The sequence below is a fragment of the Hyperolius riggenbachi genome, chromosome 12 (genome assembly GCF_040937935.1).
Source record: "Hyperolius riggenbachi isolate aHypRig1 chromosome 12, aHypRig1.pri, whole genome shotgun sequence".
NCBI lineage: Eukaryota > Metazoa > Chordata > Amphibia > Anura > Hyperoliidae > Hyperolius > Hyperolius riggenbachi.
In genome coordinates, this window is record NC_090657.1 from 119,878,554 (window position 1) to 119,905,230 (window position 26,677).

Below are 26,677 nucleotides of genomic sequence, written 5' to 3' on the forward strand. Positions count from 1 at the left end.
GTTGCCATGCTTTGGGGCACTTAGCAAAAGATTGTAAAGATATACGGTGCAGTATCAAGCTGGGACATCCGTATGTGCAGTGCCTTGAAGCATGGGGAAACGTGGATGAGGAAATTGTAAAAGAGATGGAAAAAATTTTGGAAGAAAATTGTGAGGAGGATGCCGCTGATGGTAGACCGTTACAATCAAAGCCCACCGCCTTGAAGCCCCAAGGTGTTGCGCCTATTTCCTCATCTGTGTTGAAGTCACTGCCTCCACCCTCCCCTCCTCCTTCCCTGATTCCGGTGGTGACCAAGTTGCCCGAGACAGCCTTAGGGGAAGATGCAATTTTTAAAATCACTACACAGGGAGAAGGGAAAAGCGTTTTTTCTGCTTAGGGCTCTTTCACATCAGAGCTTGCGTTGGAGAACTCTCAAAGCATACGTTTTGTTGTATGCCTTTTAATGCGTTTTGATATGCGTTGCACTGCAGTGAGTGTGCGTTTTTAATCCGTTTTCAATGCGTTACTGCACATAGAAAAACGCAGGTAATTTTTTTTCTTTTAGTTTTCAACTTTCTACATTGTTCCTCTGTTGCATTCTGGGACTGATTGCCTGCGTTAACGGATTAAAAACGCGCATAGTGTGCGTTTTACATTGACTAACATTGTAACGCATAAAGCTAGCGTCGGCCGAAAAACTGCGCCTGGGTGCAGTGTAACGCAACGCACAAAAAGGCTGCGTTATATGTGAAAGCTAAAATGAAAGTCTATGGACTTTCATTTCACCTTGGGTAACGCAAACTTTACCCTTTGCGTTGAAACGCAGAAAATCTGCCCTAATGTGAAAGAGCCCTTATAAAGAAAATGTTGTTCAGGAGGGAGAAGAAACCTCATTTTAGAAAGTTTCTGGAGAAAAAAGGTGGTAGAAAGTGAGGAAGAGAAAAAGGGTAATATCAAAAACCCACGGGAAGCAAAAACAAGTAGTGTTACTGATGGAAAAGGAAAGAACAATCAGAGTGGGGAGGTAAAAGAGAAAGAGACAGAAGAATTGGATGAATTTGTAAAAGTAAAATCAGCAAAGGAAAGGAGGAAGGAGAGAAGGAAAATGGTGATAGAAAGGAAAGCTAATGAGAAATTGGAGGAGATTAAAAAGAAAAAATTGGAGTCTGTGAGAAACAGATTTGATGTGTTATTGACCAATCTGACATGTCCAATGATGATATTGTAAATAATGGTGATGAAATTGATGGTGTTGGGGAAACTGAAGATATGGAGGTATCTTCTGGTGGGGTGGTGGGAGGAGCAGTTTAAGGAAGGGTAGGCAATTTCTTCACTTGCTCTGATAGAGGTCCCCCCCCCCCCTTTAAAACTGGCAACCATTAATGTTGCCAGTATGAGACTAGGGAAGCCATATTTTTTCTCGGTCAGTTTGATGCCGACATTTTATTTTTGCAGGAGACCAGGTTGCAAACTCTGGGTGACATACATGAGGCTAAGAGGGATTGGCACCATGGTCCCTCTTATTGGTCTCTTGCGGCTGAGTATGATCCATTGGTCAATGGATCATACTCAAAATGGGAGACTGTTAGCAGTGGGGTCCCACAGGGGTCTGTTCTGGGTCCAGTGCTCTTCAATTTATTTATTAATGACCTAGTAGATGCAGTAGTGAGCAATGTTGCTATTTTTGCAGATGATACAAAATTGTGCAGAATCATTAACTCTCAGGAAGATAGTGTCATATTGCAACAGGATCTGGATAGGATGGCTATATGGGCACATACATGGCAGATGAAATTCAATGTTGACAAATGTAAGGTCATGCATTTTGGACGTACTAATGGTCTAGCACCATACAAAATAAATGGGATACAGTTGGGGACATCAAACTTGGAGAAGGACTTAGGAGTACTCATTGACAACAAGTTAAATAATCGTACTCAATGCCAAGCAGCTGCAGCTAAAGCTAACAAAATTTTGGGATGCATTAAAAGGGAAATAAAAACTCGAGATGCTAGCATAATATTGCCCCTGTTTAACTCTCTAGTAAGGCCACATCTGGAATATGGAATTCAGTTCTGGGCACCACATTACAAAAAAGATATTGCAGTTTTAGAGCAGGTGCAGAGACGAGCAACAAAATTGATGCGTGGGATGGAAGGTCTCACTTATCGAGAAAGGTTAGATAAACTGGGTTTATTTAGTCTAGAGAAAAGACGCCTTAGAGGGGATCTAATTAACATGTATAAATACATCAGAGGGCAATATAATACCTTGGCGGATGAGCTTTTTGTCCCTAGGCCTTCTCAAAGGACTAGAGGACATGATCTGCGCATGGAGGAAAAATGTTTTAGCCATTTATTTAGGAAAGGGTTCTTTACAGTAAGAGTGATTAAGATGTGGAATGCATTGCCACAGGAAGTCGTTATGGCAAACTCTATACCTGCATTTAAAGGGGGCTTAGATGCTTTCCTTGCGTTGAAAGACATCCATGGCTACAATTACTAGGTAATGCCTAATGATGTTGATCCAGGGATTTTATCTGATTGCCATCTGGAGTCGGGAAGGAATTTTTCCCTTTAGGGGCTAATTGGACCATGCCTTGTAAGGGTTTTTTCGCCTTCCTCTGGATCAACAGGGATATGTGAGGGAGCAGGCTGGTGTTGAACTTTATACTGGTTGAACTCGATGGACGTATGTCTTTTTTCAACCAAAATAACTATGTAACTATGTAACTGGGGTGGCGGTCCTTTTTAAGATCGACATGGTAACTTTCCAGCGGGTAAGTGAAACTGAGATGGGGCGATGCTTGGTCATGGACGTCTCTGTGAGGGGGCAGGATTTGAGGCTGATCCACATCTATGGTCCTCAGTCCGAGAGGGAGAGGAAGCGCCTCTTTACAGAGATAAAGTCATTCCTGTTTACAGCCCAGGAGGTGGTCTTTGGTGGTGATTTCAATACCGTAGTTAGGTTAAGGGACAGGAGAGGTACCAAGACCCGCCTGGGCTGCGATAGTAATTTTTTGAATAATATGGTTAGGGATGCTGGTCTGGTAGATGTGCATATAAAGCACACTCCAGATGACAAGGGTTCACTTATTTCAGTGGAGAGCGTAGAAGTAGGATAGATAGGTTTTTTGTTAAGGAGAGCTCTGCTTCCTCATCTCCAAAGGTGCAGGTGGTGGAGTTCTCTGGTCACTGTATTCTATTTATGGTGTTGAATGTTGCAGATGTCCCTCCAAAAGGAAAGGGTATCTGGAGATTAAATTTGTTGCTGTTGGAAGAAGAAAGTGTCAATACTTCAGGGATTTTTTTCAGGCACAGGTTACTTTGCTGGACTGCTGCAGCAGTAGGTCTGAGTGGTGGGAGATGGTTAAAAGGCGAGCAGTAATTCTTTTCAAGAACATAGCAAAAAAGAGAGCTTTTGGTAAATATATTATCTACCAGCGTCTGAGGCGGAAACTTGAAATCGCTGTCTCGGGGGATGGTGATCCTAGTGAGATCAAAAGGATCAAGGTTTTGTTGCGCAAAAGTCAGTATGACCGGCATGCTTCTTTGCTTCTGGAAAGGGATTACGGTAAAAGTCACCCGCCGGACCCTTATCAGAATTGCAAACAAAGTGTAGCAGTTAAGGTCGTGTATGGTCTCAAAGATAGTACAGGATCTCTGGTGAAGTCCAGAGCAGGGATTCTGGAAATCGTGAGATCCTTTTATGCTGAACTGTTGGGTAGCAAGCCTCTTGATGAGACAGAGATGGAATCTTTCCTGTGTGATATTCCAGGGCTGGTGAATTTGGATGTTCCTCTTGCGTTTTTGACAGAAATAATTTCTGCTGAGGAAGTGGTGAAAGCCATAGAGCAGCTTGCCATTAAAAAGACTCCAGGGCCAGATGGCCTGACAGCCGAATTTTATAAGGTTTTCAAGGACATTCTGGCTCCTGAATTGGCAGAGGTTTACAATTGTAGCCTTGCAGAGGATGAGCTTCCTCCCTCTATGAGAGAATCAGCAGTTATTCTTCTGTCAAAGGGTAAGGATTCTTCAATGATTGAGAATTGGCGACCTATCAGCCTTCTCAATGTTGACCGAAAGATTCTGGCTAAGATAATTTTTTGGCGATTGGGCCAGGTGGCAAATGAGGTGCTTTCTCGCCAGCAGCACTGTTCTGTCCAAGGGAGAAGTACTTTTTTAAGCCGTATTAACGGTCTGGGAGATTTTGGAGAGATGCAGGGCTGCTGGTTGGGGAAAGTACTTACTGGCGTTGGATCAGGCAAAGGCTTTTGATCGTGTCAATTATGCGTATCTGTGGATGCTCCTTAGTAAGTATGGTCTGCCAGGGAGGTTTATTAATTGGCTTAAAGTTTTGTATAAAGGTGCTAAAAGCTTCTCGCTTGTCAATGGTTGGGCTGGACGGACCTTTGAGGTTAGATCTGGGGTGCGTCAGGGGTGTCCGTTGAGTCCCCTGCGGTATGATTTTGCCATTGATCCTTTCATAAGAAGGATTGAGGGTGGAGCTTTGTGTGGGATGCCATCGGTCATAGCTGGAGTACCTCCTCTCAAGGTTGTGGCTTATGCTGATGATGTGACTGTGGTGATCTCTGGGCAGGAGGAGGCAGAAGGTGTTTGTACAGAGATTGTCCGTACTCATTGGCATCAGGTTCCAAGATCAATCGAGATAAATGTGAGGCTTTCTGGATGAGTACGGAAAATGAGAGCTTCTTGCTTCCGGTCTCTTTTCCTGCACCAAAGGAAAAGATTAAAATACTTGGCATAGAATTTGGCTCGGGTGACTATGGTCACCAAAATTGGGAAAGCAGACTAAAATGTGCTGAGGCTAAGGTGGTCCGCTGGAGAGGTTGGCGATTGACTTTCAGAGAAAGGATTGACATAATCAAAACGTATCTGATTCCAATTATGTTATATGTCAGTTTTGTCTTTATTTTGCCAGTGTCTCTTCACACAAGGATCTACAGCTTGTTTTTCCACATGCTCTGGGGAAATAAGATGAACCACATTAAGAGGAATATCACCTATCGATGAAGGCAGAAGGGTGGCTTAGGGATGGTCAACGCAGTGGTTTTATTTTCTCTGTTATTTATTAAAAACAACTTTGGTAAAATGTATGCGGAGGAACTGCCTGGATGGATGGGTATTTTCCAGTCCTGGTTTAAACCTTTTCTCAGGCAATGGGAGAGTGGTGGTTTGGTGAAAAGACTGAGAGCTGGCCCAGATTATCTTCCGGCCTATGTTGCGCCGTGTCTGAAAGCAATGAGGAAATGGGAACTGACAAAGAAGGGGATCATTTCAATCCCTAGGAAAGCCCTGGAGGAGAGAGTGGTTGAAACCTTTTTCCAGGATCCATTGGCCGTGAGAGATTGCCCAAGCCCAATTATGGAGGAGGGTTTGCGCTTGCTATGTTCTCCCAGGATTCCTAACAAATTCAGGGACGGAACATCAAGCCTCCATTATTTGGCCAGACCTTCTCTTTGGTGAGCTTTCTTTCTCTTTTCACTTAGCTAGATGATCTAAAATTGAGGAATGGTTTGCAAGCATAAGGAGGAGTAAGATTGCCTAGTCTTTCTTGCTGTAATATGTAAATAGTGTGCAGTGTTGTTGTAGTATAGTGTATATAATAGACCAAAGTGGAATGATTTATGTTGAAGTTTTCAGATACGGACTTGATATGGACAGAATAATGTATATGTATTGAAGCCAAAATGGCATGATTTAAGTTGTTTTTGGGTTTCAGTTCTTTTTCAAGTATGGTATTATTATGGAATTAAAGCAGTTAGCCTAATGTTTTGTTATTTATTTACTTGGTTATTTTTATAATTTTTGTATATATGTTGCAGTATTTTAATAAAAAAGCAACATGCTTGCTGCTGCCACACGTCACTCCTCCTCCTGCTGCTGCTGTATTTATTTATGTATTTGTTGTATTTATAAAGCGCCAACATATTACGCCGCGCTGATTTTCATGCTCCTGCTGTCTGTGTTCCCACCGCCAGGGTCCACACACTACATTGCCTGCTGCCAAACGTCACTCCTCCTCCTGCTTGTAACGATCTGCTAGTGTATGAGGGCACTAGCAGACAGACAGCTATCAGATGTTCCCTGAAAGAGAAATGTCTTACAGTGACAGTAGAAGGCAGTACTAACACTGAATACAGATATTGAGAATGATCAGACAAATCGGGTCGGCAACAGATCAGATAGGTAAGATACAAAATCGGCAGGCTAAATCAAGGTGAGTAATCAGGCAGAGGTCGGCAACAGATCAGATTGGCAAAGGTACAAAATCGGCAGGCAAAGAGAAGTCAGAGAAACAGGCAGAAGTCAAACACAAGTAATCAATATATATGTAAGCTGAGCTAGTATGGAATCCCCGGGGTCCTGCCGGTTCAAGCCACACACGGAACTGACTAGGGTCTGAAGGCTTCACTGCAAAGTGTTAGCCAGAGCAGACAGTGAGCAAGTGTCAGAACAGCGCTTAAGAAGCCCGGGTAAGCAGGACAACACGCCCCCAACCCACTCAGCCAATCAAGATCCGGAGCAAGAGCCATGCGTGTCAGCTGACAGCCGGTCAGCTGACACGCTTCCTTAGAGCATAAGAGGAGCGACGCTGACAGCGCATGCGTCCGCCCTCATTTACTGTCTGAGCATCATGCGGCCGGATCCCCGCAGGAACGCCGCTGACACCATCCCTGCCAATGCGGCCAGCCGCACCGAAAGTCCCAGATGCGCTGCCAGTGGCGGCAGCAGCAACTTACATGGTAAGCGCAGGATTACTGACATTACCCCCCCTAAGGCATGGACTCCGAGCCCACCAAAACTGGTCTCTTTCCTAGAGTCCTGAATCTTTTCCACCTCAAACTCAGGTTCACCATCAATAATAACAGGAGGGGGGGGGGCGGGTAGTGGAATCAACATCAGCATCAGCAGCAGACTTCAAAAGAGACACGTGAAAGGACTTGCTTCCTTTCATGGAAGCCGGCAGAGACACCTTATAGGTTACTTCATTATTTTTTTTTAGAAATAACGTAAGGACCAATATATTTGGGACCAAGTTTGGCCGAAGGCTAGCGCAAACCAATATTTTTTGTGGAAACTCATACTCGATCTCCAGGAGAAAACTGCTGGTTAGGAGAACAATGGCGATCGGCTTGTCTCTTCTGAGATGCGACAGCTTCCTTTAAATTCTGATTAACTGAGGACCAGATGTCTCACATCCTGATCACCCAATCCTGCAGAACTGGAAAGGATGAAGAAGAAGAGGGGACAAAAGAGAATCTGGGAGATCTTCTGGAAACCACTTGGAATAGAGAAAGTTTTGATGAGGCATTCAATAAATTATTATGTGAAAACTCAGCGAACGGCAAAAACTGTACCCAATCTTCCTGAGATTCAGAAACATAACACCGTAGAAACTGTTCCAGAGACTGATTAGTTCTTTCCGTCTGGCCATTTATCTGAGGATGGAATCCAGAGGAAAATGACAAAGACATACCAAGATGCGCACAGAAGTTTTTCCAGAACTGGGACACAAATTGAACACCTCTGTCAGATACAATATTTTCTGGAATGCCGTGCAACCGAAAAATATTTTCAATAAAAAAATCCGCCAATTCCTTGGCAGAAGGTAATTTCTCCAGTGGTATAAAATGTGCCATTTTGTTGAATCAATCAACAACAACCCAGATAACCGTTTTTCCCTGGGACGCAGGGAGATCTACAATAAAGTCCATAGAAATGTGCGTCCAGGGAGAATTGGGAACTGGCAATGGTTGTAACGTACCAGCAGGAGCATTCCTGGTTGCTTTGCTTCTAGCGCAAACAGTGCAAGCTGACACAAAGTTCTTGCAATCATTTCTAATAGAAGGCCACCAGAAATGACGCTGGAGTAAATCCAAAGTTCTGGTCACACCTGGATGATCAGCTACCTTACTGCAATGACACTGCTTCAGTGCAGATAGCCATAAGTGCAAAGGAACAAATAAACGTTCAGGAAGTTTCCCCAAAAGGGCCTCTGCTTGAAATTGAACCAGTGAATGCACCAAATCGACCGATAATTCGATTGCCGAAATGACAACATGCTCAGACAGTATATTAGTAGGAGTAACAGGTAGTGACTCTATAGGATCGAAACCTCTGGACAACGCATTTGCCTTTACATTCTTGCTCCCAGGTTTATATGTTATAATAAATCTAAACCGGGAAAAGAACAAAGCCCACCGAGCCTGCCTGGGATTCAGTCTTTTAGCTCCTTCTATATACTCAAGATTCTTGTGATCTGTGTACACAGTAATGGTGTGTTCTGCCCCTTCCAACCAATGCCTCCATTCCTTGAAGGCCATCTTGACCGCCAGCAATTCTCTATTACCAATGTCATAATTTCGCTCTGCCGAACTAAACTTTTGTGAAAAGAACGCACAAGGGTGCAAGTGTTCTGGTTGACCAGAATACTGAGATAGGACGGCCCCTACCCCTATCTCTGAGGCATCAACCTTGACGATAAAGGGTCGGAGGACATTGGCATGCATGAGGATGGGAGCAGAACAAGAAGAGTCTGAAAAGCTTGGGAAGCCTCAACAGACCAACTGGAAGGATTGGCTCCTTTTTTGGTCATGTTAGTTAAGGGAGCTACAGTAGTAGAGAAGTTGCAAATAAATTTGCGATAATTCGCGAAACCGATAAATCTCTGCAATGGTTTTAGACCGAGACGTTGAGGCCACTCCAACACTGCATCAACCTTTTTTTTGTCCATAGACAAACCAGAATCCGAGATAATATATCCCAGAAATGGAATTTATTTGACCTCGAAAAAACACATTTCTCAATCTTTGCATAAAGCGAGTTCTCTCTCAATTTCTGTAGAACAAATTTAACATGCTGACGATGTACATCTATAGATTTGGAGAAAATAAGAATATCGTCCAAGTAGACTATAACAAATCTACCTAGTACATCCCTAAAAATCTTGTTCACAAAATCCTGAAATACAGCAGGTGCATTACACAACCCGAAAGGCATCACCAGCTATTCGTAGTGACCGTCTTGTGTGTTAAAAGCGGTCTTCCATTCATCCCCCTGTCTGATCCTGATTAGGTTATAAGCCCCTCTGAGGTCCAATTTGGAAAATATCTGTGCCCCAGTGACTTGTGAGAACAGATCCTCTATAAGAGGTAGAAGGTATTTGTTTTTATGGTGATGTTATTCAGACCCCTATAATCAATGCATGGTCTACCACCATCCTTTTTCTGAACAAAGAAAAACCCTGCTCCGGCCGGAGAACTAGAAGGGCGGATGAAACCCTTCTCTAAATTTTCTTTGATGTATTCCTTCATAGCTTTTTTTCAGGATCAGACAGGGGGTAGATATGACCTCTAGGAGGCATAGTACCAGGACGTAGGTGAATGGGGCAATCGAATGATCGATGCGGAGGCAATTTGCCAGCTGATTGCAGAGAGAACACATCAGAAAACTGAATATACTGCTTAGGAAGCCCCTCTACAGACAGACTAAGAGAATGCAATGGCAACTTTTGTAGGCAGTTCTTTTGACAAAATGGAGACCAAGACGTGAGTTGTCCTGTGCTCCAATCAAACTGAGGAGAATGTTTTTGTAACCAGGGAAGACCCAGGACAATGGAACATGACATCATTTTCAGAACATAAAATTGCATCTCCTCCACATGAAACAACCCAATCTGGCAAAGAAGAGAGGTTGTCTGAGAAAGTGGTTGATGATCATGTAGAGGAAAGTCATCAATACCAGTTACGTAGAGTTTTTTCGCCATGGGTGTTAAAGGAATTCCCCATTCCTCCACTAAGCTGGCATCGATAAAATTCCCTGCTGCTCCTGAATCAATGAAGGCTTGAGCAGAAAACTCACAGGCCTCCTGCTGCGGCCCCCCTGCCGCCTGCTCCATGCTGTGGCAGCGCAACTTTTTTTTTTTTTTAAACCCTTTCCCCCATGCTGCGGCCTATAAATATTTACAGCCTCCCCCCCTCTTTGTGTCCCGTGCTGCCGCCTCTAACACCCCTCAGATCGGCGGCGGCAGAAGATAGGAACCAGCCACACCAGCGCATGGCAGCCACACGGGGGACTTTAAGTGCTGGACATGACCGATGATGTCACGTCCTCCATTCAAATTCACCGCACGGCTGCTATGCGCCGGTGTTCCGACGTGACTGCATCTGATCTCCTGCCCGCTGCTGCCGATCTGAGGTGAATTAGAGGCGGTAGCACGGGGGACAAAGAGAGGGGAGGCTGTACACATTTATATGCCGCAGCATGGGAGAAAGGGTTTTAAAAACAGGCGGCAGCACGGGGGGCAACGAGGGGGGGGGGTGTAAATATTTTAGCTCTTCGACCAATCTGAGTGCATTTTGTGGGCACAACTGCGGCCAATCAGTGCATTTTGTGGGCAAATCTGCGGCCACTCTGAGTGAATTTTGTGGGCACAACTGCGGCCAATCTGAGTGCATTTTGTGGGCACAACTGCGGCCAATCAGTGCATTTTGTGGGCACATCTGAGTGCATTTTGTGGGCACAACTGCGGCCAATCAGTGCATTTTGTGGGCACATCTGAGTGCATTTTGTGGGCACAACTGCAGCCAATCAGTGCATTTTGTGGGCACATCTGAATGCATTTTGTGGGCACAACAGCGGCCACTCTGACTGCATTTTGTGGGCAAATCTGCGGCCACTCTGACTGCATTTTGTGGGCACAACTGCGGCCAATCTGACTGCATTTTGTGAGCAAATCTGCGGCCACTCTAACTGAATTTTGTGGGCACAACTGCGGCCAATCTGAGTGCATTTTGTGGGCACATCTGCGGCCAATCTGAATGTATTTTGTGGGTAAATCTGCAGCCAATCTGAGTGTATTTTGTGGGTAACTCTGCAGCCAATCTGAGTGTATTTTGTGGGTAAATCTGCAGCCAATCTGAGTGTATTTTGTGAGTAAATCTGCAGCCAATCTGAATGTATTTTGTGGGTAAATCTGCAGCCAATTTGAATGTATTTTGTGGGTAAATCTGCAGCCATTCTTTGTGTATTTTGTGGGTAAATCTGCAGCCAATCTTTGTGTATTTTGTGGGTAAATCTGCAGCCAATCTTTGTGTATTTTGTGGGTAAATCTGCAGGCAATCTTTGTGTATTTTGTGGGTAAATCTGCAGCCAATCTGAATATATTTTATGGGTAAATCTGCAGCCAATCTTTGTGCATTTTGTGGGTAAATTTGCAGCCAATCTGAGTGCATTTTGTGGAGAATCTGCTATCACTCCATTTGCATTTTGTGGTGAAATCTACTGCTAGATTTTTTTTTTCGGGGGGGGGGGGGGGGTGTTGGGTTAGATTGTGTCGGACTGCCGGCCCTCCACCATGTGGTCTGAAAAAAAAAACGGCCCTCCATGCCCGCGAAGTTGGACAGCACTGGCCTAGGGGTACACCCCTGATAGAACATAGGCGGAGGAGATTCCCGACTTCTTGACACAATTTTGTACCACATGCCCATTTTCCCCACAGTAAAGACATAATCCCTCCTGTCTTCTTCTCTGCCTCTCAATATCAGACAATCTAGTGTGACCCAGCTACATGGGTTCATCAGAGTGCGTGATAGCACTGGAGGTTAACACGGAAGGACGTACAAATGACGAGACCTGCTCTGGTGGTGATATTGGATTCTGCGATCAATTTTAATAGCCAAAGAAATGGCGTCTTCCAGAGTGCGAGGTTCAGGATGACCAATCAACACTTCAGACACTATCAGACAATCCTAATAAAAATTGATCCAGTAGGGCAAAGTTTTCCCACCCACTTTCTAAATTCCACAGCATAATCCTCCGCAGAATTATGTCCCTGACGGAGGTTGCGGACTTTACGTACAGTGGTGGCAGCTGTATCTGGGTCATCATAAATGATAGCCATAGTGTAACGATTGGTGTTGCAGCTCAGACGTCTGATTATTGTGTGATCTGCAGAATCACCAATAATGTAGACTCTATACCTGATTATGTGGTGATCTGCAGTATCACCAATAATGCAAGTATAGATGACAAGTTACTGAAGTGTGATGTTTTGGTGCAACAGTACAAATGGTTAGATAGGCCTTACCAGAGGAGCTGGAAGGTCTATCTGTAACAATAACTGTATAGGAAGACTAGACCTCACCAGAGGAGCTGTGGGACGATCTATGACAGTAACTGTATAGTTTGGCTAAACCTTACCAGAGGAGCTGGTAAGGTACTATCAGTAACTGTAATTATATAGTTTGGCTAGACCTTACCAGAGGAGCTGGAAAGGTACTATCAGCAACAATGAGTGCTCACCAGAGGAGCTGATGAGCACTAGCTGAATAAACAAGTCTAAACCTCACCAGAGGAACTGGTGGGAACTAGCTGCAATAACAATGCTAGACCTCACCAGAGGAGTTGATGGGTACTAGCTGCAACAGTAACTGATTAGTTTAATGAGACCTCACCAGAGGAGCTGATGGGTACTATCAGAAACAGTAACTGAATAGATTTAACTAAACCTCACCAGAGGAGCTGGATCAGAAGAGCACCTCACCAGTGGCAAGGGCCCACTGGTGAGTAGAGAGGTCAGACAGGCAAGGTTCAGCAAATGAGAGGCAGATACAGTACAGAATCGTTAGGCAGAAGAGTAGTAGGTAATCAGGCAAAGGTTCAGCAACTAGATCAGATGGGCAGAGGTACAGAATCGTTAAGCAATAGCAAGGTCAGGGAATAGCCAGAATCATACACAGGTAATCAATAGTAATACAATAACAATAGTCCTAATCTTGTGTGAAATCCCTGGTTTCCTCCCAGATCAAAGCACACCGGATACTAGTCTAAGGTCTGAGCGCTCACACTGATGTATTCGCAGCAGCAGACCGGTTGCGAGTTAGCAGCAAAGGCTTAAGCCCCCTCCGAACAACCAATTTGGGGCGCCGTGAGTCTCCTCTGACGTCAGCCGACCAGCAGGTCAGCTGACTTGCCTCCTCCCAGCATTAAGGTCCTGTCTGTACACGCGCCCACGTGAGACAGCGACCCTGTGAGCCAATGACAGTCCCATCCTCGGGGTGCTAGACGCCGGAGGAACGGGCAGCGAAGCGGGCAGAGGCACGGAGGCAGCTGCGGTGACGGTGCTGTTCGCCGCAGCTGCCCCGACAATTGTTACACATAGCATCAAACAAATCATTGACAGAGTTTAAAGCCTCATGTTTAGGTGGCAAATTATAGGCCCAAGTTTGGGAATCACCCTGCAAGAGTATTTTAACCAGGGTGACCCGCTGATGCTCATTGCCGGAAGAAATAGGTCTAACGTCAAAGTAAGACTGACAGCGACTCCTGAAATTGCGGAAATCGCTTCTATGTCCGGAAAATCTCTCTGGAAATGGCATTTTAGGCTCAGGTACCAGGTGAACTGGTGAAGCAGTTTGAACTGGCTGTTGCGGCTGCAGTCCGCGAACAGCCTGAGACAAACTGTCCAACTGCTGCTGTTGGTTGGTTACAGTATTGCTTAAGTTACCAACCGCCAGCGTGAGAGCTTGAATTTGTTTACAATGCTCTTCCATTATCATTATTGGTCTGCTCTAATGTAACGATCTGCTAGTGTATGAGGGCACTAGCAGACAGACAACTATCAGACGTTCCCTGAAAGAGAAATGTCTTACAGACAGTGACAGTAGAAGGCAGTACTAACACTGAATACAGATATTGAGAATGGTCAGACAAATCGAGTAGGCAACAGATCAGATAGGTAAGGTACAAAATCGGCAGGCTAAATCAAGGTGAGTAATCAGGCAGAGGTTGGCAACAGATCAGATTGGCAAAGGTGCAAAATCGGCAGGCAGAGAGAAGTCAGTGAAACAGGCAGAAGTCAAACACAAGTAATCAATATATATGTAAGCTGAGCTAGTATGGAATCCCCGGGGTTCTGCCGGTTCAAGCCACACACGGAACTGACTAGGGTCTGAAGCCTTCACTGTGAAGTGTTAGCTAGAGCAGACAGTGAGCAAGTGTCAGAACAGCGCTTAAGAAGCCCGGGTAAGCAGGACAACACGCCCCCAACCCACTCAGCTAATCCAGATCCGGAGGTGGAGCCGGTCAGCTGACACGCTTCCTTAGAGCATAAGAGGAGCGACGCTGACAGTGCATGCGTCCGCCCTCATTTACTGTCTGAGCATCATGCGGCCGGATCCCCGAAGGAACGCCGCTGACACCATCCCTGCCAATGCGGCCAGCTGCACCGGAAGTCCAGAAGCGCTGCCAATGGCGGCAGCAGCAACTGATATGGTAAATGCAGGATTACTGACACTGCTGCTGTATTTATTTATTTATTTATGAATTTATTTATGTATTTATTGTATTTATAAAGCGCCAACATATTACGCCGCGCTGATTTTGATCCTCCTGCTGTCTGTGTTCCCACCGCCAGGGTCCACAGAATACATACATTGCCTGCTTCCACACGTCACTCCTCCTCCTCCTCCTGCTGCTGTATTTATTTATGAATTTATTTATGTATTTATTGTATTTATAAAGTGCCTGTAACGTTTGCGGAATCGTTTTCGTGGTCAGCGCACAAGATGCGCACTGACACAACGAAAACCCTCCACAAGTGTATAATTAAGTGAACCCAGGCTAGGTGCAATGCACCAGCAGAGGGCAATTCCCACCGGCAGATGGCGCTGTGGAGTGCAGACGAGTACAATCGCTGCACGGCCACAGATGCCAGATGGGGATTGTACAGATCTAAGACACACAGGGCTGAACAGCCCTTAAAGAGAAAGAGCACAGATATAGGATGAATGTGTATCCACCAATCTAGTCACGACCCAGCGACGGTGAACACACATCAGCAGAAACCAAAGCAAGAACGCAATCGCAGAGAATGGCGATTGCCAAGAGACACCAGACAGAAAAAGGACTGGGCACGAGAGGAGCAAAGGCACAGCAAACAACAATGAAAAAACAACGAAAACAACAAACGCTAACTAATTGCGAACACCGCACTCATTCGCAACAGCGAACACGATTACAGCGCGATCTCCGCACGTTAAGCGCAACAGAGACAAGCATGCCTAACTAACCACTGACAGACCAACACGAAACAGAGGACGCGAGCGCTTGCTTAACGGTTACCTCACCGAGCCAACAACAAGCGTTCGTATCAGACAAAACAGACAAACAAACGGAAAACAGAAATACGAGAGGAAAGATCCACTGCTCTTTCCGTCAGAGCGAGTGCGATCCGAGCTCAGGAAGAAGAACGCAGATCAGAAGGATCCACAGCCGCTACCGCTAGGGGCTGGTGCGATCCAAGCACGACAGACAGATGAGATAGCAGGGAGCAACCGCTGCTCCAGCTATACTCCAAGAACAAAGATCTGAAGGATCCACAGCCGCCACCGCTAGAGGCTAGTGCGATCCAAACACGACAGACAGATGAGGTAGCCGGTAGCAACCGCTGCTCCAGCTACACTCCAAGAACAAAGATCAGAAGGATCCACAGCCGCTACCGCTAGAGGCTGGTGCGATCCAAACAAGACAGACGGATTAACAGAAGGGGCTACCAGTAGCGACCGCTGCTCTGGTAAGCACCCCAGACAGACAGAACGATTTCCTGACAACCACCGTAGGTGACAGGACAATCGCAACCGAGAGGCAATACAGACAAAACAGATAGCAAGCTAACTGCACTAGGGAAGCTGCCTAGTGCAGTCCCAAGAATTACTCTAAGATAACTTTAACAAGAAATAGCATGGCTGACACTCTAGGAGTGTTTCAACAAACCCTGAAAGGATGACCAGCAAAGGATTGTGTGAAGGCCCAGCCTTTATACTGCCAGCCTTCAAAGAAAGCAGCTAGATGATTTGCATAACAAATGTATGCAAATCCCTCAGCAGCAGAGCAGGTCTGAAACTTGCAAAGCAAAGCCAGGTCTCTTATCCAGAGACCTGCATCCTTCAGACATAAGAAATGGTCAAACAGCTGTCTGCCTGTGCAGCCAGCTGAGCGGATCCTTATAGCGCCAACATATTATGCCGTGCTGATTTTCATCCTCCTGCTGTCTGTGTTCCCACCGCCAGGATCCACACAATACATTGCCTGCTGCCACACGTCGCTCCTCCTGCTGCTGTATTTATTTATTTATGAATTTATGAATTTATTTATGTATTTATTGTATTTATAAATTGCCAACATATTGCGCCGCGCTGATTTTCATCCTCCTGCTGTCTGTGTTCTCATAACCAGGGTCCACACAATACATTGCCTGCTGCCACACGTCACTCCTCCTCCTCCTGCTGCTGTATTTATCCTCCTGCTGTCAGTGTTCCCATTGCCAGGGTCTACAGAATACATTGCCAGCTGCCACACGTCACTCATCCTCCTCCTGCTGTTGTATTTATTTATGAATTTATTTGTGTATTTATTGTATTTATAAAGCGCCAACATATTATGCCGTGCTGATTTTCATCCTCCTGCTGTCTGTGTTCCCACTGCCAGGTTCCTCACAATACATTGCCTGCTGCCACACGTCACTCCTCCTCCTCCCGCTGCTGTATTTATTTATTTATTTATATATGAATTTATTTATGTATTTATTGTATTTATAAAGCACCAACATATTATGCCGCGCTGATTTTCATCCTCCTGGTGTCTGTGTTCCCACTGCCAGGTTCCACACAATACATTGCTTGCTGCCAAACGTCACTCCTCCTCCTCCTGCTGTATTTATTCTCCTGCTTTCTGTGTTCCCACCGCCAGGGTCCACAGAATATATTGCCTGCTGCCATACGTCACTCCATCTCCGGCTGCTGCTGTATTTATCCTCCTGCTGTCTGTGTTCCCACCGCCAGGGTCCACAGAATACATTGCCTGCTGCCACACGTCACTCCTCCTCCTCCTGCTGTATTTATTCTCCTGCTTTCTGTGTTCCCACCGCCAGGGTCCACAGAATACATTGCCTGCTGCCATACGTCACTCCATCTCCGGCTGCTGCTGTATTTATCCTCCTGCTGTCTGTGTTCCCACCGCCAGGGTCCACAGAATACATTGCCTGCTGCCACACGTCACTCCTCCTCCTCCTGCTGTATTTATCCTCCTGCTGTCTGTGTTCCCAGCACCAGGGTCCACAGAATTATGCACTGCTGCCACGTGCCACTAGCTATTACGCCACTACAATAGCTGTATACTGTTGTAAAAAATAATAATAATAATGAGGTGTCTGTGCTGTCCCAGTTGTGCATTGGACACAATGTGGGCTTCACTGCTGCTGTCCGGAACGTCCTCCTGATCTTGCTGTTTATTTACAGCCGTGGTACCAACGCTAAGTACCATGGCCCCGTTACATTGCCTGCTGCCACACGTCACTCCTCCGCCTCTTGCTGCTGCTGCTGTATTTATCCTCCTGCTGTCTGTTTTCCCAACTCCAGGTTCCACAGAATACATTGCCTGCTGCCATACATCACTTTTTTTGTTTTGTTTTTAATTACACCTATTTGGGATTTCCGTTAAAAAAAAAAACGCATCCGAATTCCCGAACAAGAATTTTTTTGACCGAATTTTGTTAAGAACACCTGAACCGAATTCGAATCCGAACCGAATTTCGCGATCGCATCCGAATCCAAATGTCCTCCTGACCCGAATTCGAATGTACCTGAATCGAATTTTGGTACATTTGAGCATGCCTGGCAGCAAGACCGCCATGGGACACAGGAGGACGGGGGAAGCCTCGATAGGATCCAGAGGCTTCCCCCTACTGAGGTGAGTACCCCCCAGTGGAACTTTTTTTTCAGTACAGGTTTTCTTTAAGGTTAACAGGCCCATGCATCGTAAGATTTTTTTTCCCCTTCTCCTAAATCAAGTGGGATATGTGCGGGTTCAGGATGTTTTTTTTTTTTTTCTTCTTGTTGAACTTGAAGGACAGATGTCTCAAACAAACTGTTACTACTGTATGTACAGTAACTACTGTTAATATCAGCAAATTAACCAGCGCACCCTATAACTAATGAAGACGTAGCAATGGGTAAAAGCCCTAAAAGGAAAGGTCTCACCTAGATTACAGTGCTGGGATTACCCATATGGGCTGCCAGCTCCTGTACTTGCAATGAAACATAGACAGTTAAATAGTGGTTTGGAAAACTTTTACATTCTCTACACATAACGGATGGTGATTGGTAACGGAACACCAGAAAATAGTAATGATGTGAACAATATAAAAATATGCTGTAGAAACACTATTGTAATTTTGTCTACATTTTTCAGGTTTAGGAGGTCCAAGTTTTACTGTGGGGAAATCTTTGTGGCTTCTCTGGGCACTGGTGTTTAATAATTCAGTTCCTATACAAAATCCTCGAGGTACTACAAGCAAGATTATGGTGCTGGTGTGGGCATTCTTTGCTGTCATCTTCCTTGCCAGTTATACAGCCAACCTTGCTGCCTTTATGATTCAAGAGCAATATATTGACACAGTGTCTGGTCTGAGTGACAGGAAGGTGAGAATGTTTCTAAGATTATTTTGTATATTTAGTTTAGAGCAAACCTGTGACAAACTTGAGTCATTCAGCATGCGAGGATGAGTTATCATATCAGAAAATGTAATGTCAAAAATATACAAGTCATAGCTCCCAACTTGTCCCTCTTTTGGAGAAACAATCCCTCTTTAGGTACCCTGTGTGCCTCTGTCCCTCTTTCTCCCTCATTTGTTCCTCTTTCATAACTCATGTACAGATTTATGTAAATACATGTATTTTTATAATGATAATTGTGTTTAATTACTGTATCCCCATATATTAAATTGATATAATTCTTATTTTCAAATGCTAATATGAAGGAAAATTAACCAGAATAGAATGGACTAGGTTGTTTTGAATCCTAAAACAACATACTTTTGTTATGAAGTGTTTATAGTATGTGTAGCTAGGGGTGTGTCAGTGGTGTGATTAGGGGTGTGGCAGGGGCAGTGATTAAGTGTTCCTCTTTCTGATCTCAAAAAGTTGGAAGGTATGAAACGTTCCTGAAATAATATACACATTTTAACTTTTCCTATGAAAGGTTAACCATTCAAGCCCCTTCGACGTGATTGTCACGTCCAGGCGATTGCTGTAGCGCTGTTGCACAATCGCGCACACACGAGTGCACATGTCACCCCTGTTAGCCTGGAGATCAATGAATAGGAATATGGTTCCCATTCATTTGTATAAGTCACCAGTAGAAAGTACAATGGCCTCTTGTCAGAAACCGCTGTCTTTCGGATGAAAAAAAAGTTTCCTGTCCTCCTTATACTTCCTGAAAGCGAGCACTTCGCTTCCAGGGCTTAAAGAAAAAAAATCTCACTGTGGCCATCTTGTGGGCAAGGAGTAAAATTACATCTACATACATTTTTTACAAAAATAAACCCACATTATTACATTTAAAATTAACTGTTTACCTCCCACACCAAAAATGACCCAAATAAAATGTTTAATGAAAAAAAAATTACAATAAAAAAAAACATAGTTACAGTACCTATGGGTCTGAACTTTTTTAATATGCATGTGAAGAGGGTATATTACAAACATTTTTTAAATTATAAGCTTGTAAATAGTGATGGATGCAAAACTGAAAACATGCACCTTTTTAATTCCAAATAAAATATTGGCACCATACATTGTGATAGGGACATAATTTAAATGGTGTAATAACCGGGACAAATGAGCAAATAAAATATGTGGATTTTAATTATGGTAGCATGTATTATTTTAAAGCCATAATGGCTGAAAACTGAGAAACAATGCATTTTTTCCATGTTTTCCTTAATATTCCTCTTAAAATGCATGTATAAAAAAATAATTCATAGAAAAATGTACCACCCAAAGAAAGCCTAATTGGTGGCGGAAAAAACAAGATATAGATCAATTCATTGTTATAATTAGTGATAACGTTATTGGCGAATGAATGTGAGGTGAAAATTGCTCTGATGCATACGTTGAAAAATACCCGCGGGCTAAAATGGTTAATCGCCCCTTTTCACCTCTGGTTTTTCTCTTGATCAATAATTGGCAATTGTTGGTCCTGAATGCAAATTGTGTGTAGCTTGGAACCGGGCCAATCAAATGCACTTTCTGCTGATTTTGTTTAACACTATACTAAGATGTACACAATTTGAATTCATTTTGCAGGCAAATTGTAACGCTCATCACTTGCAGGTGTTGTGGCTGCATAATGCTTCTTTAAAGCAAACCTGCGGGCATCCAGGAGTTTGCAGAGTGGTGCGCAGCGGAAATGATTTACAAATTCTCCTACACCAGTCTTCTTCACCCTAAAGCTACAAGCTGCTTTGCTGGATCCTCGTACGGCTCCCTGGCATGTCACCTGACCTGCATTAGGTCATGTGATGCATCAGAGCCGTGCAGAGATGACACAGCAAAGCAGCTGGCAGCTACAGGAGTGCAGAAGACTGGTGCCTGTAGGATTCATAAGTCATTCCTGCTTTCACCAACTGGGGAAATAGGGGTAATGTTGTTTGTAGGACGGCTGCTTGACTTACATAGTTACATAGTTATTTTGGTTGATAAAAGACATATGTCCATCGAGTTCAACCAGAGTACAAAGTACAACACCAGCCTGCTCCCTCATATATCCCTGTTGATACAGAGGATGGCAAAAGAAAACCCTTACAAGGAATGGTCCAATTAGCCCCAAAAGGGAGAAAAAAAATCCTTCCCGACTCCAGATGGCAATCAGATAAAATCCCTGGATCAACATCATTAGGCATTATCTAGTAATTGTAGCCATTGATGTCTTTCAACGCAAGGAAAGCATCTAAGCCCCCTTTAAATGTAGGTACAGAGTTTGCCATAACGACTTCCTGTGGCAATGCATTCCACATCTTAATCACTCTTACTGTATAGAACCCCTAAATAAATGGCTAAAACGTTTTTCCTCCATGCGCAGATCATATCCTCTAGTCCTTTGAGAAGGCCTAGGGACAAAAAGCTCATCCGCCAAGCTATTATATTGCCCTCTGACGTATTTATACATGTTAATTAGATCCCCTCTAAGGCGTCTTTTCTCTAGACTAAATAAACCCAGTTTATCTAACCTTTCTTGGTAAGTGAGACCTTCCATCCCACGTATCAATTTTGTTGCACGTCTCTGCACCTGCTCTAAAATTGCAATATGTTTTTTGTAATGTGGTGCCCAGAACTGAATTCCCTATTCCAGATGGCCTTACTAGAGAGTTAAACAGGGGCAATATTATGCTAGCATCTCAAGTTTACTAGAGAGTTAAACAGGGGCAATATTATGCCAGCATCTCAAGTTTTTATTTCCCTTTTAATGCATCCCAAAATTTTGTTAGCTTTAGCTGCAGCGGCTTGGCATTGAGTACGATTATTTAACTTGTTGTCGATGAGTACTCCTAAGGCCTTCTCCAAGTTTGATGTCCCCAACTGTATCCCATTTATTTTGTATGGTGCTAGACCAAAATGCATGACTTTACATTTTTCAACATTGAATTTCATCTGTCATGTATGTGCCCATATAGCCATCCTATCCAGATCCTGTTGCAATATGACACTATCTTCCTGAGAGTATATAAATAAAAATTACCATTTATTAATACAATTAAAAAGGTTAATATTAATCATACAGCTTTAGGTGATCTGAATGTCTGGGCAGCTAAGGGAAAAAGATGTATCATTATACAGCAATGAAGCATATTTCAAACCAAGGAGGGATGGCAATACACTCTAGATTTTAGAGGATAACCCATATGGCTTGAGAGTCCTTCAGTATTGGGATGCTGGGATGCAGAAGAATATAATAGCAGCTATCAATTGACACAAAGTTCCTGACCAGAAGCAGGCAACTGATGATACTGTGACGTTCCTGTCCACAAGCAGGCAACTGATTGTGTATAGAATTTCTGTCCACAAGCAGGCAGTAAGTGGTTTTGAAGGATCAGGGATTGCTTATAAGCCATGCTGGGCCCCAGATTAGTGGTAGATTAGCATCATGACAGCAGATGTCCAGCTCAAAGTTCCTGTCCAGAAGCAGGCAACTGTATATAAAGAGAGTCTCAGGATGTAATGATAGGGCACTGTGTCCATAAAACTCAATATGTGGCAATCAAAAGCAATCCGGAGTTCCTGTCCAGAAGCAGGCAACTGTTGTAACCACTAATATACAAATAGAGGCCAGGGTTCACGATATATTGAGTCAGATAGTAGAAAATTTATTGTCAAAAAACACAAATGACACAGACTAGCTTGACTGCATGCAAAAATCAGCTTCACTAAAACACCAGTAAAAACTCGCTGAAAATCCTAGAGTCATGAATTCAAGCTCATAGCCTAAGTCCTATAACTATCTGACCTAAGCCGGCATCATTCGTCCACCCACGCATACACACAATGGCGCCCATGCACTCAAAAGCGCTGCCTTGTTCTTCTGTGTGGCGTGATAACTGAGTGTACACTCCCCATAGGGGATAATGAGTCCACCTGCACAGCAGCGATGTAAATGCTGGATTATCACCTCAGAAGTAGATATACATTCTCAGCACAGGAGAGTCACTCTTACCACCTCCGCTGTGACATCTTTGAGTGGGTACCCACTATGGAGCCTTGGCCCGATGAAATCCCGATATGGGGAGAGACAGTCCAGCTTCCGGGAATAGACTTGGGTTGCGCTCACCAGATTGGTCCAACTCACTATGGCGACAGGGTAGACTGCACCACGCTGGATCAGCGTCTCAGCACTGCGCATAAAAACCCGCTTCCTGCTGGCCACATATCAGACCATACAGCCAGTAATGGCGACACAACGCCGGAACAGCAGCGCCTGTACTGCAGGGCTAATTCATCGGTTGGCGCGGGTGTGACGTCACCATGACACTTGGACTCCGCCCATCGACGCGTTTCCCGCCCCTCACAGGCGATTCGTCAGGATGTCACCACTGTAGTTGATTTGGATGGTTCAGATAATATCCATCTTTAGCATATAGTGCATATTATAATTGTAATCATTGCATCATGTGGAACAAATAAGGCATCCATAGGATCGAATAATAGCTCAATATGAGTAGTTTGTAAACAGTCCCAATGTGAGGCAATACGATAAGCCTCAACATAAATGGTGAAAAAAGTTTGTGGTGCTGTTACAGGCTTACATGTCCTTGTGTAGATGCCAAGTGCCAACCTTTTCCATGAAGAATGATGGATATTGCTGCAGTAAGGACTTCCCCAGGCCGCCCAGACCTTGTCTACCCGTTTCGCCGAAAGATTCGGCTCATCAGGACACAGACCGCCAGGTATGTATGTCAGGAGTGGTCTCCATGCGCCTTAAATGGCGTTTACGTCGAGGAGGCCCAAGCCGCGTGACTTCCATGGGCGCGGCTTCTGCGCTCCAGCGTGGTCCGTCCGGCCGGAACTGACGCATGCACGCATGCCCAATGCGTACATCGCGCCGTTCCAGTCGGTAGCCTGGCAACAAAGGGAGCTGGGCTAGGGGCCGGCCAGATCTAGCCGATCCCGCCCCTCTCCTTGCCAGGCTAAGTGCCGGGTGTGTGGTGAAAAAAGGAACGGACTCTAAAGGGAGGGCAGGGAGGGAAAGGTAGAGACACACATACATTAAGGAAAAGAGGGGAAGGAGGAAAATAGAGCCAGCTCCAAAAGAGACACCCCCACCCAGCACAACGGACTCTTAAAGGAGACACAACCTGAGACAAAATGTGCTATTACAGATCAAGATATCATATAAATCTTACATAGATGAAGCAAAGAGCATCGAAATATATTATCAATAAAGGCATCTCATATCAAGAGAGCAAATTTACCATAATGATATTATAAATAGAGATGGGCCGAACGGTTCGCCTGCGAACAGTTCCAGGCCAACTTTGGGGGTTCGCGTTCGCCTGCATCAGGCGAACTTTTGCGGAAGTTCGATTCGCCCCATAATGCTGTATTGAGCAAAATTTTTACCCTCCATTTCACTGTCAGCAGACATGTTATTGTCAAACACACTGCTTTCAGTGCTAAAGAACCCACCTACCCTCCCTTCAAGCTAGGTCCTTTATACCATTTGACTCAGTTGTCTGCCTACACTAATTAGTTATGGGACAGCTGCTACACACTCTGCTAGGGAGATTTTAATTGGCCACCTCCGTCCTCCTCCCCTTTTACCCTTCTACCTATTCCCTCCTCCCAGAGGGAGGAGGGTCTCTTCTGCCAGGGAATTATACTATTTTAAAAACCAGTATACATCATACCATAGCTGGGAATACATACATGAGTATACATCATACCATAGCTGGGAATCGAACCCAGATCTCACTGTGTGGTGGGCACGTCACCCTAAGCACAGTACCACTACAGAAGTAAGCGAAGCTAGCCTAAAATTTAACATTTATGCTCAATGCAATAGAACCATTAGGTTGCTTAAAGGAGAACTGTAGTGAGAGGTATATGGAGGCTGCCATATTGATTTCCTTTTAAGCTATACCAGTTGCCTGGCAGCCCTGCTGATCTATTTGGCTGCAGTAATAATAATAATCCAAACATTTGTATAGTGCTTTTCTCCTGTCAGACTCAAAGCGCTGAAGAGCTGCAAGCCACAGGGACACGCTCAAGAGGCCACCCTGCAGTGTTAGGGAGTCTTGCCTTGAACTCCTTACTGAATAGGTACTTGACCTAGCCAGGATTCAAACCCTGGTCTCCCATGTCAAAGGCAGAGCCCTTAACCAGTACACTATCCAGCCACTGTAGTGTGAATCACCCCAGAAACAAGCATGCAGCTAATCTTGTCAGATCTTACAAAAATGTCAAACACCAGATCTGCTGCATGCTTGTTCAGGGTCTAGGGCTAAAAGTATTGGAGGCAGAGGATCTGCAGGATAGCCAGGTAACTGGTATTGCTTAAAAGGAAATCAATATGGTAGCCTCCATATACCTTTCACTACAGTTCTCCTTTAAAGGGAACCTTAACTGAGAATGATATGGATGTTTCCTGTAAACAATACCAGTTGCCTGGCAGTCCAGCTGATCTTTGTGACTGCAATAGTGGCTGAATCACACCCTGAAACAAGCATGCAGCTAATCCAGTCTGACTTCAGTCAGAGCACCTGATCTGCATGCTTGTTCAGGGGATGTGGCTAAAAGTATTAGAGACACAGGATCAGCAGGCGATTCAGGCAACTGGTATTATTTTAAAAGGAAAAATCCATATCATTCTCCGTTTAGGTTCCCTTTAAGGATTTGTAGCATAAAAGCCAACTCACATTGGCTGGGATTTGAACCTGGGTCTCACTGTATGGTGGACAAGCACACTAACCACTATACCAACTGAAGCTGGCCTGAAATTGCTGGCCTAAAATTTACTATTTATGCTCAATACAAGAGAAAAAGTAGACAAGACAAATAACACAAAAGAGAAGGCCATGTCTGGCTAAATATCTGTAAGCAGTGGCTGCATGGTGTAATGGATAAGGGCGCTGCCTCTGACAAAGGAGACCAGAGTTCAAATCTCAGCTCTGTCTGTTCAGTAAGCCAGCACCTATTCAGTAGGAGACCTTAGGCAAGTCTTCCTAACACTGCTACTGCCTATAGAGCATGCCCTAGTGGCTGCAGCTCTGGTCCTTTGAGTCCGCCAGGAGAAAAGTGTGATATAAATGTTATTTGTCTTGTCTACTTTTTCTCTTGTATTGAGCATAGTGTTGGGCGAACAGTGTTCGCCACTGTTCGGGTTCTGCAGAACATCACCCTGTTCGGGTGATGTTCGAGTTCGGCCGAACACCTGATGGTGTTCGGCCAAACTGTTCGGCCATATGGCCGAACTAAGAGCGCATGGCCGAACGTTACCCGAACGTTCGGCTAGCGCTGTGATTGGCCAAACAGGTCACGTGTAGTGTTGGGCGAACATGGCCGCGATGTTCGGGTGTTCGAGCCGAACTCCGAACATAATGAAAGTCAATGGGGACCCGAACTTTCGTGCTTTGTAAAGCCTCCTTATATGCTACATACCCCAAATTTACAGGGTGTATGCACCTTGGGAGTGGGTACAAGAGGAAAAATTTTTTAGCAAAAAGAGCTTATAGTTTTTGAGAAAATCGATTTTAAAGTTTCAAAGGGAAAACTGTCTTTTAAATGCGGGAAATGTCTGTTTTCTTTGCACAGGTAACATGCTTTTTGTCGGCATGCAGTCATAAATGTAATACATATAAGAGGTTCCAGGAAAAGCGACTGGTAACGCTAACCCAGCAGCAGCACACGTGATGGAACAGGAGGAGGGTGGCGCAGGAGGAGAAGGCCACGCTTTGAGACACAACAACCCAGGCCTTGCATGAGGACAAGAAGCGTGCGGATAGCAATTTGCGTTTTGTCGCCATGCAGTCATAAATTTAATACAGATGAGAGGTTCAATAAACAGGGACCGGAAACGCTAACCCATCACAGATGTTCATTGTTCATGTTACTTGGTTGGGGTCCGGGAGTGTTGCGTAGTCGTTTCCAATCCAGGATTGATTCATTTTAATTTGAGTCAGACGGTCTGCATTTTCTGTGGAGAGGCGGATACGCCGATCTGTGACAATGCCTCCGGCAGCACTGAAACAGCGTTCCGACATAACGCTGGCTGCCGGGCAAGCCAGCACCTCTATTGCGTACATTGCCAGTTTGTGCCACGTGTCTAGCTTCGATACCCAATAGTT

General features: G+C 44.7%; 1 protein-coding gene across 1 annotated transcript in view; it reads left to right on the top strand.

Moving 5' to 3' along the window:
• The window catches only part of GRIN2C (glutamate ionotropic receptor NMDA type subunit 2C), a 1,474,164-nt gene that overhangs the window by 737,966 nt on the left and 709,521 nt on the right, over window positions 1–26,677 (top strand). Inside the window, exon 9 of the mRNA XM_068262140.1 lies at window positions 18,253–18,482. Coding sequence (XP_068118241.1) covers window positions 18,253–18,482 — 230 coding nt within the window. The remainder of the gene's footprint in view (window positions 1–18,252; window positions 18,483–26,677) is intronic.